General features: G+C 34.3%; 1 protein-coding gene across 1 annotated transcript; it reads left to right on the top strand.

Moving 5' to 3' along the window:
- The first annotated feature begins 10313 nt into the window (after positions 1 to 10313).
- OR2AJ1 (olfactory receptor family 2 subfamily AJ member 1) lies at positions 10314 to 11269 on the top strand. The gene is given in 2 exon segments (XM_074314094.1): positions 10314 to 10851; positions 10854 to 11269. Coding segments are annotated over 2 exon segments (954 nt in total).
- Positions 11270 to 19006: the final 7737 nt, after the last annotated feature.

Below are 19006 nucleotides of genomic sequence, written 5' to 3'. Positions count from 1 at the left end.
GATTACATCAATTTGCCCCAAATGTCAAGGCCGTACAAACTGGAAGTGTGGGATTTCATAGAAAGAATATATATATATATATATATATATATATATATATATATATATATATATATATATATAAATTTATATATTTATATATATTTATATCTACATCTGGCTTTTTTGTTCCTATTTTACTTTGAATTTTATAAGGATCTCCATGCTATGGGCTCATTTGACTAAGTTGTCATGTATAAATCAAGTTGTGGGTTGTTAAAAATCTGTGAATCACAAATCTGCAATAAAAGGTGTCTACACCACACCCCACAATAAATATTTATTTAAAGAATGACCTAAGTAGTCAAGCAATTGTGTAGATTGTTGAAATTTGTTTTACTTGAGGTATAATTTACAAACAATACAACACTCACATGTTAAATGTATATTTCATTCAATTTCAATAACATATGTACTTGTAATTCACACTCACTATCAAGAGACACAACTTACAAAACTCCGGGAAGGTCCAACATGCCCTTGTCCAGGGATACATGAACCCCAGACACAACCACTGGACTGATATCTCTCTCCTTTAATTTTTTAGAATTTCATATCAATGAAACCTATGGTAGGTATTTTTAAGTTATTTCTTTCTCTCAGTTCTATGTTTTAAAAGATCCTCTCAAATTTTTACATGTATCAGTTATTTGCTCTTTTTTATTGTTAAGTAATATTCTATTTTCTGAATATACTATCATTTGTTGACCTACTATTTTGTTTATGGACATATGGGTTATTTTCAGTCTGGAACTGTTATGCCTAACACTGCTATTAATCTCCTCTTTGTGATCACTGTTTTTACTTCTTTTGGTAGATACGCGATTAACATTTTAGTAAACTGTTTTTCAAAGTAGTTGTTTGATTTTACACTTCCACCAGCAAAGCACAAGTACCAGTTGCTTCAATCAGCAATTGCAGGTAAAGTCAACCTTTTGCATCTTAGCTATTTTAGTATGGTGTACTAACTCATTCCCACTTCAATTTTCATTTATCTGATGACTAATGATGTTCAGTACTTTTGCAATGGCTCATTGTCTGTGTGTATCTTCCTTTATGAACTATCTTTTTCATCTTTGAAACAAAAAGATATTTCCAAAGCAAACAGAACTTGATGGTTGGTGGTTATCTAGTAAATAGTATATGATGTTCATAAAACTATTTGAAATATTTGACATAAAATATGTTGGGTTACATGTTATTATACTTTTCTGACAAATCTGTTTTTATTTATTTCTAAAAGATTAACATTTTAATTAAACTGGATGTTTATGTAATACATCCTTTCCTCTACATCCATTGGCTTGAGTTGTAACTTTATTTCTTTGTTTGCTTTAGTTATACATTGTAACAAAATATTCCAATTCCATTGGTCATTGAAAAATCTGAAACATTTTTTCTAGTAGGTAATTTTTATCCAAAAGAGAAGGATAAAAAATAGGTTACAAAATTTAGGGTTTGGTGTTCAGGATATATTTCTTATATTATACTGGTAAATGAGTGTATATAACTGCAACAATTTTCCACCAATAAATTTGACACATTTAAAGAGGTTGTTGGTTTTGCAAAGAGAATAATTTATATATTTATAAATCTAAATCCATGCTTAGATTTATGTGTTCTCCAAAGACTAAGCAATTAAATACAAAATCAACTCTAAGAAAATAGTTTAAAATAAAATGTTTAGAAGAAGGAGATTTGAGTTCAGGTGGTGAACACATAATGCAAAATATAGATGATGTATTACAGAATTGTACACTTGAAAGCCTCTTCAATAAATGGTGCTGGGGAAATTGGAAAACCACATGCAAAAGAAAGAAACTAGACTGCTATCTGTCACTATACACCAAAATTAACTCAAAATGAATTGAAGGCCTAAATATAAAACCTGAAACGATAAATTGCATAGAAAAAAGCATATATACTAAACGTTGGGTTCAGAAAGGATTTTACGAATTTGACCTCAAATGCAATGGAAGTAAAAGCAAAAATAAACAAATGGGACTATATCAAACTAAAACGCTTCTAAACAGCAAAAGAAACCATCAACAAAACAAGGATGAAACCAACCAAAACAGAGAAGATATTTGCAAACAGCACCTCCGATAAGGGGCTAATATCCAAAATATATAAAGAACTGATACAACTCAACAACAAAAAAACAAACAATTCAATTTAAAAATAGGCAGAGGGCCTGAACACACTTATCCCAAGAAGACATACAAACAGCCAACAGAAACTATATTTTGCCGTGTATAGTGCGCTTCCATGTATAATGAGCAACGTCTTTGGCCTAAACTTTCAGGGAAAAAATCTTTTGTTTCCATTTTTTAATTCAAATTTTTATTTGTTTATATTTAAGTTCTTGTTTTTGTATTATAAAGAAATTTTAGCATTTATTTTTAACATATTGTGATATAAGAAATTTTATGTAACAAATAATTACAAAACACAAGGACTGATATGAGGCACAAGAAATTTTACGTACAGGTAATATGATATTTACACATCATAAGCCAAGAACTCTTCATTGTTACAAGTTCATCATAAGTTCAAGAAAACCAATTATCATATTCCAGGGTATTATTTCACATAGGGATATCGTTATTGATTTCTAGAGTTACATTTTTAACTCATAAACATAAATAAAAGAATTAAATACATTTATATAGATATGGTATTAGTATTACCCATGTATAATGTGCACCCTTATTTTTCCCTTACAAATTTGGGTAAAAAAATGTGCGTTATACACAACAAAATACGGTATTTGAAAAAATACTCAGTTTCATTAGCTGTTAGGGAAATGCAAGTCAAACCCACCTCACACCTGTTGGAATGGCTATTATCAACGCAACAAGTAATAACAAGTGCTGGAGAAACTGTGGAGAAAAAGGAACCCTCATACACTGCTGTGGGAATGTAAATTGGTACAGCCACTGTGGAAAACAGTATGGAGGTTCCTCAAAAAATTAAGACTAGAATTACCATATGACCCAGCAATCCCTCTTCTGGGTATCTACCCAAAAAATCTGAAAACATTTATCCATAAAGATATGTATCCCTATGTTCATTGCAGATTTATTGATAGCGGCCAAGACATGAAAACAACCAATGTGTCCTTCCATAGATGATTGGATAAAGAAGATATACTACATACACACATGGAATATTACTCAGCCATAAGAAAAGATGAAATAGTTGCATTTTCAACAACATGGATGGATCTTGAGATTATTATGCTAAGCAAAATAAGTCAGACAGAAAATGTTAAGAACCATATGACTCTATTGATATGTGGGATATAAAACTGAAAGCAACAAATGAACAAAACAAACAAACAAGCAAAAACTCATAGACACAGGCAACAGTTTTGTAGTTACCAGAAGGTAAGGGATGAGTGGGACTGGTAGAAGAAGGAAAAGGGGTCAAATCTGTGGGGATAGAAGGAGACCTGACTCTGGGTGGTGAACACATAATGTCATATATAGATGATGTATTACAGAATTGTACACCTGAAACCTATGCAACTTTGCTAACCATTGTCACCCCGATAAATTTAATTAAAAAAGAAATCTACATAATCTTATTAACCAATGTCACCTTAATAAATTTAATTAAAAAATAAAAATAAAGAAATTATTTAATTTTTTTTACCTTTTCATTTTACCTTTGCTTAATCTGAACCTGTCTTTCGTAACTTTTTTTTTTAGTAGCATTTTAGTTGGAACTGTTTTCCTGTCACATGGAATAAAGAGAAGAATGATCTAAAGAAGACAATATCAGGAAGCATGGGACAGATCCAGTTCTGCAGGCTCCCAGGGTATTTTCAAAGTGGAATTTACATACTTTAGAGGAAATGCTAACTGAGGAATTTATCTTAGACCTAAATGCCATGCTTTAGATTTTGTAATGGAGCTTGGTTATTTTATTGTATTTTAAACCTTGTTTTCCTAAATGCGGTCAAACTTTTATCAAAGGATAATTTCATTAAAACTTTATTTCTATAGTCTTTTTAAGATAGATTAAGTAGATTAGGTAAACCTTCATGGGGGGGCTGTAAAAACAGTTTACATCGTCAAATAACTATAATAACAACAATAAGATACAATAAAATAAAGTATCTTTCATTCATTAATCACTTTCTGACTGCATTTTGCCTAACATTTCATTTTCATTTTCTCATTTAATGTTCACTATAAATGTATAAGGTTGGTTCAATGTTCTCATTTTTGAAAAATAGGGACAAGCTCATCAGGGCAAAATCCACCTTCACGTAGAACTCAGCTGTCCGATTTTTGAAAGCTCGCACTTAGGAAAGGGCCTGTCACAAAAGTAGAACAGACACGCACACGTTCCCTTCACTTCCATCTTCAGTTGTCCCCTGGTAAAGCAACTCCTCATGTCACCCTTTCTAGGACAGCTGTGTTTTCTCCCCGAAGCAATATGCAGCAGTACTTCAAGGTGATAAGTGTCCTCCTGCTTCTTCTCCACCCTCCCAAACCATTTATCCCCCTCTTTCCTGAAAACTCTCAGCTACTGTGAAGCAAATTCCTGGATTGAGGCCTCACCCCATGCCTCTCAGTCATTCAGGAAGAAGTGACATTGAAGTAGACAGCTGAATGATGTGAAGAGTGGCCCGCACCCGGCGGAAGGGGCAGTTTGTGAGCCGTGGAGGTGCCAGGGAGCCCAGCATGTTAGATGTGAAAGGGCTGGGCGGCAGGCTCCTCTCCTGGGCATGCGCAGTTTAATGGGCTGAGAGAGCAGGGCCCTGGGGATCGTCAGGGCGCCGTGTCAGGAAGGGGTGAGCAGGTCACCCTCCAGGCGCAGAAAACACTCATGAACACAGACAGTGAAGCCTGTAGATCGAACACAGTGTCCTGACAGAGCAGTCCAGTTCTGAGCAAGACAGAGAAGCAAAAAAGAGAGACTTAAAGAGAGCAAGTCTCCAAGAAGAATTTTATATGAAATCTTAAGATTGCAAGCTTAAAGCCCTGAGAAATGGTGGGAAAGGGTTTATGTGGAAGAAAAAATATGGATGTGACAAAGATGCAAGGCAATGGCATGTATATATACGTATTTTAATTTCATTGGAAATAGGAACTAGAGGTAGGGAGATTTTTCAAAATGTAAATGGAACGGAATGTGCATTGAGTATCACCCAGAAGATTATTTGCATCCTCAAAACTGTTCCAGAAAGAAGAACATTGACTAGAGGAAAAAGTAAACTTATGTAAGGAGAAATTGGAGGCAAACAATTACTTAAATTATCATCACTGTGTTATAATACTTTGAGTTTCTATCTATCCTGGGATTGTATTAGATCCTTACCCCTAAAATTGATGATGATAGGAATGCTAAGGAGATCAAACAATTACCATGGAGCAACTTCCTGCCTTTTCCCCTCCCCAGTGAAATTTTTTTAACAATTTAGTGAGTTAATATTCCCATTAATATTCCCACTTTGTAATGATCAGTAGCAAATCCCCCTAGGGGCTCAGGGAGTATTGCTATAGAGTCCTGTGATCACCTGCAGAATAAATGGATCAAAGGGTATTTGCCTCCAGCTCTACCTCCCACTCTCCTGTTGTCTCTTCCAGGCCTTACCTGATTTAGCCAGTTTGCTGGCTTCAAGTAGAGCGCTGAGGCATGTGGTTGCTGCTGAGCCCATGCAGGTCGGTTCACTGGAAAGAAGACATTAGCAGGGGTATTTGGGGGGCAATCCATGCCACATGTGCTGTGTGGCACCAGAAAAAGGAGTGACCCATGTATGGAAGGCATTTACATGGGTGGACTAGAAGGATGTGGTGACTTGCATGTGGAAGAGGGCACAGGTAGAGAGACGTCAGGAGACTTTGGATTTCTGGCTTGGGCAGTTAGTTGTATTCGTTGGTGCATAAGTAATTGCAGTTTTTGCAATTATTTTTAACCTTTTAAACCACAATTACTTTTGCATCAACCTAATAAATGGTGGATCATTCCCTGTTTCAAGAGACTTACTTGGGCACAGTGAGTGTGAGGTCCCAGGGAGGCACTAACCACAGGATTTCCTTAAATTGGAATGACAACAACCAGAAGTAGATGTAAGAGCACCTTGAGATGATTCTTGGGGGTATGATGCAGTGCCATGAAATGTCAGAAAAGCAAAAATAGTCAATTAAATGTCAAACGGCATGTATAAAATGAAACTGTCACCAGCTCTGCTGATTGATTTCAGAATCAGGAGCTTGCTGTACTTTCTCACACATGCCTGTAGGTGTGGGCCTAGGTGAGGAAGCCAGGCCACACAGGCTCATTCCACAGGCTGAATTGCTTGCTGCTCTGCAGACAGCATCTGTGGCCAAAGTCACCAGGCGGTGAGTGAGTACAGGGTGTGCTTCAGACGAACCATTTATTGCACTTTGCTGTACTCAGATTTTCTCAGATCCTGAGTATTATTCTCTCTCTCCTTTTTTTTCTCTATCACTACTGTAGCTTAAATGCTTATTTAAAATATAAAGAAATGGTGATAATGATGATGATGATAGAAATAGTAATATAGTCATTATAAAAATAATAACAATCAAAACAACAATAGTAATTATTATTTCTGAGTACTTACTATATGCTAGGCTGTTCTATGTCTGTGTATACCTGTGCATGGATGTTTATGGGCACATGCCCTGTGTGTGTTGTTTAATGTGTCTCATTTAATCTTTAAAACAACCCTGTTAAGCATGTACCATTATCATCCTGATTTTGTAGAAATTCATTTCATACATAAATTTATGTCCCATTGGTATTTTGTGTTACAATGAGATAAAAATGAACTATTTTAAAAATACTGTATTTGCATTAAATTTTCTTGTTTATCTCTTCAAAGCATGTGGAAATTTTTAGCTTATGTTGTACTTTCTTAATATAATTATTTGAGTCAATAACAAGCTCACTCCTAGGCTAGGGAATATCTATCATACAGTTACAGTACGTGTTTTCCACATCAACTCCTTTTAACAAGTAATGATTGTACCCCATCCATATTCAAGGCAATTCAATGTCTGACTCTGTCTCTCCTATGAAATTTCATTACAGTTGAGTGAATTATCAATAACATCCAGTTATCTTGAATCAGTTACACACCACCAAGTATGTCTGATGTTTGAAGTTTTATAATAGAGCATATAATTATTATATCAAGTGGATCATTCATTTTATAGGTTTTTCGAAACATTCAAAAAATAAATGCAGCACTATCATATAGTATAAAACATAAAGGGTTATATCAGTCTTCATATTCCCCAGGATTTCCATATCAACCACTTTTCAAAATAAATATTTTTCAGGAAGAAATAATTTGGTGTTTTTGTCTTTTGTCTTACAGTCAAAATTTTAATGTAAATACAATGTAGGAGCATATAAATAATTGAATGAATGTGTAGTCTTATCAATATTTGTGAAAATTTTTCACCTAGTAAAACCTAAATGTAGATAAATAATCTGTGAGTTTTATCTATATACTGAGAGATCTGGTGGTGAAAAGAAAAAATAGTTTTGAATCTGATTAGGTCAAAATGAACAGATACAGTGTGCATTTTAAGAACCTAGATAAAGGCAAAGTAGTAAGAATGAATTGAGTGAATCTGAGTAAAGGGTGCAAAGGCCTTTCTTTTCACTGGAAAGGCGGGTTGGGATATGGCTGTGTTGATAGCTAACAATGACCTCTAAAATGATATCATCTTCTGTGATTAGCCTCCAATCTTCTAGAGAATAGAGGGGTGTAAACGGTGTGTTACATTTTTTTTCTCACATTTAGCAGTACAAAAAAGGAACATTTGATGTCAGATGGCCAGAAAGAGACTTTACCTGGAATCAGAGTTGCACACATGTGGGAGAGACTACAAGACATGGGACATGTGTTTATTCCACTTTTTAACTTAGACTGAGGAAGCACACCACTAGAACATTCCTCTTTGGATTCAAGATTAGATTTCATTCAAGATCCTGGATGGCATAGATGTCATTTTATCCATCATTGCATCTCATGGGAGGATATTCCAGACCCCTAGTTGACTGGTTAGGCAAAGAGTCATGAAAGATGTAGAAACTTCAAGTGATTCATGGAAGTTGGGAGAAGGAGGGAGAAGTAAGATGACTAAGATATTAGAGAATCTATCATAGAATGCTTCCAATAATTGAAAACAAAATATAGACATTCTTGTGGAGACAACACAAACTCTCTAAAAAAGTAAGTATAATTAATGCATGATTGAAAACTTTTGATGTCAGAAGCCATAGAAACACAAGTCAATAATTTTTTTTTACCATTTATTGAGAACCTACAATGAGCCAGGGACTCTGCTAAGTAATGGGGATTCAATACTAAATAAACATCGTTCATGCTTCTTAACACTAAAATGGAATACTACTTTTTGAATGAGGATGACTATAACAAAGTAAACCATTAATGGAAAAAGCAAAACCAAAGGGAGAAAATGATTCTAGACAGTTGGAAAAAGTCAACAAGTTCGGATACAATGATACTGAATTTGAGTTGTCAGTAATAATCATTGATTTTAGAGACTTATTTATCATCAACTAGTACATGGGGGCACCACTGCCCTTAAATCTGAATCTATGCCTATATCAAATTATCCTGAGCTATGGGATAAATCAGTCAAGACAGCCAGAAACACTTACACAGTCATTCATCTGCAAACCTCATTCATAGGTTGACTTTTTACAATTCTTGCAATCATAGCAAAACAGTGTTAATAGTCTACAGAATTAAAAATAGAATTAAGAGGTTTGTTTTATAATAAAGAATCTTACTATCCCCAAAAGTAAAGTTTTAAAAATACAAATTATTTTATCAGTGACATATTTTTACATTTATTTCCCAAAAGGTGAAAATGAGTTTATTTTATTGAAACTTATAAGTAATTGCTAATGATGGTAAATAACGTTTTACATTTTTAAATTTATTTTTGATGACCTTGCCATTTCTTGACAATCAGAAACCTGGATTGTATTTTTATAAATTTATAAATTACAATACACACACACACAGATAGACAAACACACACACACACACACATACTGGAGATGCCAAAAATACGTATACAAGTGGACACTTCGGTCAACGTTGCTCAAGCAGTAGTTCACTGTAATCAGAAGTGTCTGGATGCTGATGGTAACCACTTTGAGCACCTCTTGCAATTGCAGAAATCAAACATGACTTGTATTCATCCTTTGTTATCGGTTTATATTGAGTATTACAATTTTCATACAGTTTTCTTTTCTTAAAATGTGTATACTTTTTTTGGTACCGTGTGTGTGTGTATGTGTGTGTGTGTGTATATATTTATATTGAGAGATAGATCATACATACTGTTTGCACAAATAATAGTAAAACAAACAGTTAAGTACACACCACCCATGTATAAATAATATCATAAAGGAAGTATGATTCTCTACATAAAGAATTAATATAATTTAATATATAGAAGTTAATAAAACTGGCCAAAATAAAATATATTCTTACATTGATTGTTGTTTTTGACTGAATATAAATCAAGGTTAAACTAGTTTTTTTAACAGCATTTTATTACTTATCATATTTGGAAGACTTAGAAATAATAGATTTTAATTTTTTAAGCTTTAGCTACATGAAAACTCTGAGAGAAAATTGAGTTCTGTTCCCATTTATTTATTCATGTACGCAACAAATACTGAGCAATCTACTTGGCACTATTCTAGCCATTTGCCTCATATGAGGAGCAAAACTAAGATCTCCCATGGTGGCGTTGAAATTCTCGTGGTCCAGAATGACAATAAACAATAAATATAGTTCATAGTTTTATTATTTAGTATGGTAAAAGGTAAAAACTCATTTGCAAAAAGAAATCAAAAGACAACATAGTATGGAGGATCAGGAAAGTGTGGGTGAATGGTTGGGAGTATTAAGAATTTAAATAGAGTGTTCAAATGTAGTACTCTGTAGAAGGTGACATTTGAGAAAAGACTGAGTTTTGCAACTCTACATGGAGTTAACAGCCCACTCAGTATACTGAATATTATCAGTTGATTAGAAAAAATAAATATCCGCCTTGTGAAACACGCCAACTTCAAAGGCTGATGGAGAGTTCTCTGACTTTAATTCAAAAATATGCATCACTTCCGCTTATTTCATTATGTAGCTAAATGTGAATAAGATTGAGATTTACACTACTTTTTCTGCCTTATCTATTTAGCTCTTGTTTGTTTATTTTTCTCTTTTTAGGTACAAGAGGAAATTCATGATGGGAACTGGGAATCAAACATTCAGCAGTGACTTCATTCTTTTGGGACTCTTTTCTTCATGAACAAGTCTGGTTTTCTTCTCCTTTATAGTCATCACATTTATTGTGACTGTTACAGAAAATACAGTCAGAATCCTCCTTGCCTGCAGGGACTCACGGCTCCATACTCCAATGTATTTCCTGCTCAGACATCTTTCTTTTATGGATATCTTGCATAGTTCTAACATCGTTCCCCAAATCGTCACTGACTTTCTGTCAGGCAGCAGAACTATTTCATTTGCAGGTTGTGGCTTTCAGATATTTCCATCCCTCACCCTCCTGGGTGGTGAGTGCCTTCTCCTGGTCCCAATGTCCGATGATCGCTATGTAGCCATCTGTCACCCCCTGTGCTATCAGATTCTTATGAATGATGATGTAAGCCTCCTCACGGCTACAGGGTGCTGGTTTGTTGGGACTGTCAACTCCATAGTTCACACAGCTTATGCACTTCACTTTTCCTTCTATGGCTCGAGAACTATTGCTCACTTTTTCTGTGAGGTCCTGCCATGTTGAAATTGTCATGTGTGGACACAACACACTATGAATGAGGAGTTTATGTAAGTGGCATCATTTTCCTACTCACCCCTTGCTCCCTTATCTTTGCTTCTTATGTCCAAATTCTCCTTACTGTCCTTCAAATGAAATCACCAGAGGCACAAAAAAAGTCATTTTCTACCTCTTCTGTCCACATGATTGTGGTCATAATGTACTGTGGGCCACTTATTTTCATACACATGAGACCTACATCATACCACCCTCCAGGCCAGGATAAGCTCCTGGCAATATTCTATACCATCCTCACACCCACACTCAACCCACTCATCGACAGCTTTCGAAATAAAGATGTTCTGGATGCAATGAAAAATATGCTCAAAAGTAACTTTCTCCATAAAAATAGTAGGAAAAATTATTGAAGTGTGTGTTGTCTCTATTTCCATAATCAATACTTAGAGGATATCTATTGCTTTTTTACAATAGGCATCACATGATTCTGGGCAGGGTCTGTAAAACTCTTACACCACTAATGCAACTTGCATATTTCCAATACCCAATCATATTGTCCCAAAGCAACCTGTGCATGCTGTCCCCGCATGACCAAGGTGCGGTGTGTACAACCCCTGGGGGAGCAGGTCTCTCAAGGCAATTATCCCATGAGCTAAGCGGGAGCGAGGTAGTTTCACTCAATTAACGTTCCTTAGCATAATAGGGTGCTGGACATTTGAAGCATGCGTCAGCAGCTTCCAGAAAACATTGGAGGAGGGGCATCCCTCCTAGTTTCAGAAGCTAACTCATGGGGGTCCCCGGGGTCCCATCTGGCTTAAGTCGTCCCTCCCTTGAGGAAACTTACTCGTCTTTGACTGCAGACCCAGCATACTGGGACCAAGAGAGGAAACCTATAAACTCAACCCCTAAGAGGGACAACCCCGCAACCCTCTTTCCCTAAGGAAAGGATGGTAGGGACAAATGGTTAGGATGCTGTGTGACAACAGATATCTATTATTTATATATCTGGAAAGAAATTCAAAGTTTCTATCTCTTTAAGTATGGAAAAAAATGAGTATTTTCAAAACCCTGGTAACGATAAATAAAGTTATCACAGGTAATTGGTTTATAGATACATACATCTGAAAATGTATTGTCCCTTCTATGTTACCAATTATAATCACCAAAGTCACTTACAAGATGTCAAGGATGACCCAAGGCTTCTAATTCCCTCCCAGTAATATTGTAGCAAATTGTAAAAATGCTCTTTTATAGTACAATCATAGTATATGGGGCATATCTATGTTGAGACATGTATCCATATAATTTTTGTATTTTTATGAAACAGTAAAATTCTATTTCAAATCTTACAGTCAGTTATCAAACATCCATAGGTGGAATGGTTGAAGGTGGTCACAAGGTACAATCCTCCGGTTATAAGGTAAATAAGTCCTGGGATGTTATGAACAACACGGTGACTGCAGTTAACAATGCTGTATTGTATATTTGAAGGTTGCTAAGAGAGTAAACTTTGAAAGTTCTCATCATAAGAAAATAATTGTAAGTGTCTGGAAGTTAACTAAACTTGTTGTAATCATTTTGCAATATAAACATAAGAGGTGTGATAAAAAAATATGGTGAATGTTTAAATTTTTAAAAACATATCAGTAAAAGATACATTGCCATTAATCTGCTTCAAAATACTGCCCCTCGCTTTGAACCATTTATCCCATTGTTCTTGCCATTTTCTGAAGCAGTTCTGGAAGTCGTCTTTCGTGAGTGTCTTTACTTCATCCTCCATCATGACAACGCTCCATGTCACACATCGCTTCTGGTATATGGCAATTTCTGTCAAATAAAAACATTACGATGTGTCTTCATCCAAGTTATACACTGGATCTGGCACCGTAAGACTTCTGGCTCTTCCCCAAAGTCAAAATGATTCATGACATCGAGGCAATCACAACAGCGCAACTAAAGACACTCACAAAAGAGGACTTCCAGAACTGCTTCAAACAGTGGTAAGAGCATGGGATAAGTGTGTTCAAAGTGAGGGGGAGTATTTTGAGGGGGATTAATGGCAATGTGTCTTATTGTAATTTTTTTTTATTTAAACATTCACCGTATTTTCTGATCACACCTCATATATCAAATCATTGTTTCACCTGAAACTAATACAGTGCTATATGTCAATTGTATCTCAATAAAACAGGAAAAATTTGAATGCATTATTATCATTAAATAAGTAACATTTATACAGTGTATAGTATGCTATTAAATGTGTATTATTTAATACATGACATTTATGAACTAATAATTAGTTCATAATGTTAATGTCACTGAGAATAACATCTATTAAAAGTTATTTAATATGTAACATTCATATTCTATTACTATGGGCTCTAAATATATAAACTATTTAATTTTGAAATGCATGATCCATGCTTTGTTGCACAATGAAATAAGCAAGTATTGCAGAGAAGAATGTTCACACATCAGTTCCGTCCTTGTTATAGACAGTGTCCTGGATATTTCTTTATTGTGAATATCTGAGATAGAGGGGAAAAGTGCTGTAGAGAAGGTGCAACAGCAGCCCGGGGGCACAAGCAAATTCTGTTTCTAACTGCCCCTATCCTGCTAAATTGAGGAGGAATTTGCTGAAACAAAATGTCAGAATTACATAAAATCACAAACAACAAATACTATCACATCCATACCAAACTGGTAATTACACAGTAGTCACAGGAATGTAGGTACAACATAGAAAATATAGTCAATAGTATTGCAATAACTATGTATGGTGTCTGGTGGGATCACTTTTTAAGTTATGTAAATGTCTAACCACTGCACTGTATACCTGAAATTAATATAATATTGAATGTCAACTGGAACTGATAAATAAATAAATAACTGTGTGGTAAGCATCAAAGCCTTATTTTTTTTCTACTTGGGATATAGAAATATAGATAGAAAAGCCTATATTAATATTGACAGGAGTATACATCTTCTGAATAACATATATTTGTGGATTGCCTTGATAAAGTCAAAAGCATGGTTCAGTCAGCAGGAGATTGCAAGAAACACACGGTAGAAGGTGGAAGTGAAAAATAAGATATTTTAACAGTAAACCACAAATTTAAAGTTTTGCACACAGACACTAATTAGTATGATTAAAAACAGAGGGGAAGGGGAGAAGGGTGGTAAACAGGATCAAATATATGGTGATGGAAGGAGAACTGACTCTGGGTGGTGAACACACAATGTGATATATAGATGATGTAATACAAAATTGTACACCTGAAATCTATGTAAGTTTACTAACCATTGTCACCCCAATAAACTAATTTTAAAAAATTTAATTACTGTTGACATATTATATTAGTTTCACTTATACAACAACCACAAACTAATATAACTCATAATCTAAAGATGTGTTTTCTCTGATGAAAATTTAGGTACTCTGAGTGTTGTAGCTGGAAGTTAGGCTGTCTGCTAAGCAGCCTATAAAGGATGCTGGTAGCTGGAAGTGTTCTTTATTCTTTTATGAGAAATCATCTAATACAAAACATGATTTTCTCTGTTGACAAACTCTGTTCTACACAGAGACAAAAGGAACCTAATTAGACAAAATCAGGTAACACCGTACTCATTTAGAGTGTCCTGTCCAATAATCACAGGGCCACACCACCTATTCCAGTTAAGTGAACTCTGATTATTTTATGCTCCATATTCCCATATACTTTAATTCTAATATTATGTTTTTTTACTACATATGAACTGCTAAAACAATAGTCATTAAAATAATGTAATGATTCAACTAAGTATTTTGGCAAAATGCTGTCTTTGGTTGAGTTGCACCTGAAAGTTGTACCTGGAATGTTCATCCTTCCTTTCTAAAATACAGTAATAAAATTCAAGATAAGAAAAGTTACTTGTATATCAAAATCAATATTTTATTTTATTTTTTATTATTAGTTTCAGGTGTAGAAAACAACATAATGATTAGACATATACACACCTCACTGAGTGATAATCCACCTGACACAATACATAGCTATTACAATATCATTAACTATATTCTCTATGCTGTACTCTACATCTTGTGACTATATTTATTTTTTAAATTATAGTTGACATTCCATATTATTTTATATTAGTTTCAGGGGTACAGACAGTGGTTAGGCATTTACATAATTTATGAAATGATCCCTTTGATAAAATTAGTACCCATCAAGCACCCTACATAGTTTTTACATTATTGACTATATTTTTCATACTGTATTTCACATCCTTGTGACTGTTTTGTGACTACCAATTTGTACTTCCTCAGCCCTTCACCTTTTTCACACATCCTTCCAATCCTGTTCCCACCTAGCAACCATCAGGTTCTTCTCTCTATTTATTAGTCTATTTCTGTTTTATTTGTGCATTTATTCTGTTCTTTAAATTCCACATATAAGTGAGAGCATACGAGTATAATATTTGTCATTCTCTGTCTGACTTATTTTACTTAGCATAATATCCTGTAGGTTGATTCATGATGTTGTAAATGGCAAAACTTCCTTTTTGTCTTTTTTATGACCAAGTCATACCCCATTGTATAAATGTACCACAATTTCTTTATCCAATTGTTTATTGATGGCCGCTTCAATTGTTTTCATATCTTGGCTATTGTGAGTAGTGCTGCAGTAAACATAGGGGTGCATATATTTTTTCAAACTTGTGTTTTGGATTTCTTTGAATAAATACCCAGGTGTGGAATTGCTGTGCCATATGGCAGCTCTATATTTAACTTTTTTAGGACCCTCCATATTGTTTTCCATAGTGCCTGTACCAATTTGCAATCCCACCAACAGGGTATGAAGGTTCCCTTTTCTCCACATCCTCACCAACACTTGTTGTTTGTTGACTTATTGATGATAGCCATTCTGACAGGTGTGAGGTGGTATCTCGTTGTGGTTTTTATTTACATTTCACTGATGATTAGTGACGTTGAGCATTCTTTCATATGTCTGTTGGCAACCGCATGTCCTCTTTAGATAAATGTCTATTCAGGTTTGTTGCTCATTTTTTACTTGAGTTGTGTGTGATTTTTTTGGTGTTGAGTTGTATAAGGTTCTTATAAATTTTGGATATTATCCTCTCATCAGATGTATCATTGGCAAATATCTTGTCCCATTCAATAGGCTGTATTTTCACTTAGTTGCTGTGAAAAAAAAATTTTAGTTTGATGTAGTCCCATTTGTTTATTTTTTTATTTTGTTTTCCTTGTCCGAAAAGACGCATCAATAAAAATATTATTAAGGATAATGTCTGAGAGTTTACTTCCTATATTGTCTTCAAGAGTTTTATGGTTTGGGGTCTTACCTTTAACTCTTTAATCCATTTTGAGTTATTTTTGTATATAGCGTAAGGAGGTGGTCCAGTTTTATTTCTTTTGCATGTATATGTCCAGTTTTCCAAGCACCATTAATTGAATAGACTGTCTTTACCTCAGTGTAAATTCTTGCTGCCTTTGTCATAGATTAAATGGCCATATAGGCATGGATTTATTGCCGGGCTCTCTATTTTGTTATATCAATTTATGTATCTGTTTTTATGTCAGTACCATGCTGTTTGGATTACTATAGCCTTGTAGTATAGTTTGATATCAGGTAGCATGATATCTCCATCTTTGTTCTTCTTTCTGAAGATTGCCATGGCTATTTGGGGTCTTTTATGGTTCCATATAAATTTTAGGATTATTTGTTCTAGTCCTGTGAAAAATTCCATAGGTATTTTGATAGGGATTGCACTGAATCTATAGACTGCTTTAGGTAGCATGGACATTTTAACAATGTTAATTCTTCCTATCCATGAGCAAGGTAAATGCTTCCATTTATTTGTATCATAATCAATTTCTCTCCTTAATGTCTCATAATATTCTGAGTACAGGTCTTTTACTCCCTTGGTTAAATTTAGTCCTAAGTATTTTATTTTTTTGATTCAATTGTAAATGGGATTGTTTTCTTAATTTATCTTTCTGATAGTTTGTTATTGGTGTATAAAAATGCAACTGATTTTGTAGTACTAATTTTGTATCCTGCTACCTTACTAAATTCACTTATGAGTTCTAATAGTTTTCTGGCACAACTTTCAGGGTTCTCTGTACATAGTATCATGTCATCTGAAAATAATGACTGTTTTCCTTCTTCCATTTCCAGTTGGATGTCATTTATTTCTTTTTCTTGTTTCATTGCTGTGGCTATGACTTCCAGTACTATATTGAATAAAAATAGTGAAAGTGGAGATCCTTGTCTTGTTCCTGATCTGAAAGTGAATTTTTCTAGCTTTTCCCCATTAAGTATGATGTTAGCTGTGGGTTTGTCAAATAGGGCCTTTATTCTGTTCATATATGTTCCCTCTATTCCCACTTTGTTGAGAGTTTTTATCATAAATGGTTGCTGGGTTTTGTCAAATGCTTTTTCTGCATCTATTGATATGACCATATAATTTCAATGTTTCGTTTTCTTTATGTGGTGTATCATATTAATTGATTTGCCAATATTCAACCAACCTTGCAAAACCAGAAATGAAACCCATTTGATTGTGGTATCTGATCTTTTAATGTATTGCTGACTTCAGTTTGCTAATATTTGTTGAGGATTTTTGCATCTATGTTCATTAGGGGTATCGGCCTATAGTTTGCTTTGTCTGGTTTAGGCATTAGGTAATTGTGGCCTCATAAAATCAGCTTGGAAGTCATCCCTCCTCTTCAATTCTTTGGATTAATTTGAAGAGAATAGGTGTTAATTCTTTTTCTTAATGTTTGGTAAGATTTACCTGTGAAGCCATCTGGCCTAGTACTTTTGTTTGTGGAAAGCTTGCTGATTACTGTTTTAATTTCATTCATAATTGGTGAGTTCAGATTTTCTGTTTCTTATTGATTCAGGCTTGGTAGAATTGTATGTTTTTAGGAATTTACTCATTTCTTCCAGATTGTTTAATTTGTTAGTGTATAGGTGCCCATAGTATTTTACTATTATTATTATTATTTTATTATTTTTATTTTATTATTATCATTATTTTATTATTTTTATTATTATTATTATTTTGTATTTCTGTGGTGTCCATTGTCACTTCTCCCCCTTCATCTCTGATTTTATTTATTTGAGTCCTCTCTCTTATTTTCTTGATGAGGCTAGTTAAAGGTCTGTCAATTTTGTTTATGCTTTCTAAAAACCAACTCTTGGTTTCATTGATCTTTTGTATTTTTTTTTAAGTCTCTATTGCATTTATTTCTGCTCAGATTGTTATCATTTCCTTCCTTGTACTCACTTTGGGCTGTGTTTGCTGTTTTTTTTTTCAAGTTCCCTTAGGTGTAAAGTTAGACTGTGTATTTGAGATTTTTTGTTTGTTTCTTTCTTTCAGTAGGCCTGCATTACTATGAACTTCCCTCTTAGGACTGCTTTTGCTGTGTCCCATAAATTTTGGGTCATTGTGTTTCCATTTTTGTTTGTCTCAAGGTATCTTTTGGTTTTTTCTTTGATCTCATTGTTGATCCATTAATTATTTAGTAGCATGTTATTTAGCCTCCATGTGTCTGTGTGCTTTTCAGGTGTTTTTGCTTTTTTTCTTCTTGTAATTAATTTCTAGTTTCATACCATTGTGGTTGGAGAAGACCCTTGATATGTTTTTAATTTTCTTAAATTTATTGAGATTTTTTTTGTGTGTGTGTCCTAATATTTTATCTATGTTGGAAAATGTTCCATGTGCACTTGAAAAGAATGTATATTGTGCTGCTTTTGGGTGAAATGCTCTAAAAGTATCAATTAAATCCATCTGATCTACTGTGTCATTTGAGGCCACTGTTTCCATATTGATTTTCTGTCTGGAGGATGTGTTCATTGGTGTCAGTGGGGTGTTGAAGTCCCCCACTATGATTGTGCCACTGTAGATCTCAAATTTTATTTCAGTCAATATTCGCTTTATATATTTAGGCACTTTTATGTTGGGTGCATGAATGTGTACTAGCGTGATGTCCTATTATTGGATTGATGCCTTAATTATTATAAATCTCCTTCTTTGTCTCTTAAAGTCTGTTTCGCCTGAATATAAGTATTGCTACCCCAGATTTATTCTCATTTCCATTTGCATGTAATATCTTTTCCATTGCTTTACTTTTAGTG

This window comes from Rhinolophus sinicus, chromosome 5 (assembly GCF_057876585.1).
Source record: "Rhinolophus sinicus isolate RSI-liver-muscle chromosome 5, RSI-T2T, whole genome shotgun sequence".
Lineage (NCBI taxonomy): Eukaryota > Metazoa > Chordata > Mammalia > Chiroptera > Rhinolophidae > Rhinolophus > Rhinolophus sinicus.
The sequence above is the reverse complement of the archived record's forward strand: the minus strand, read 5'-3'. Positions and strand labels throughout refer to the sequence as shown.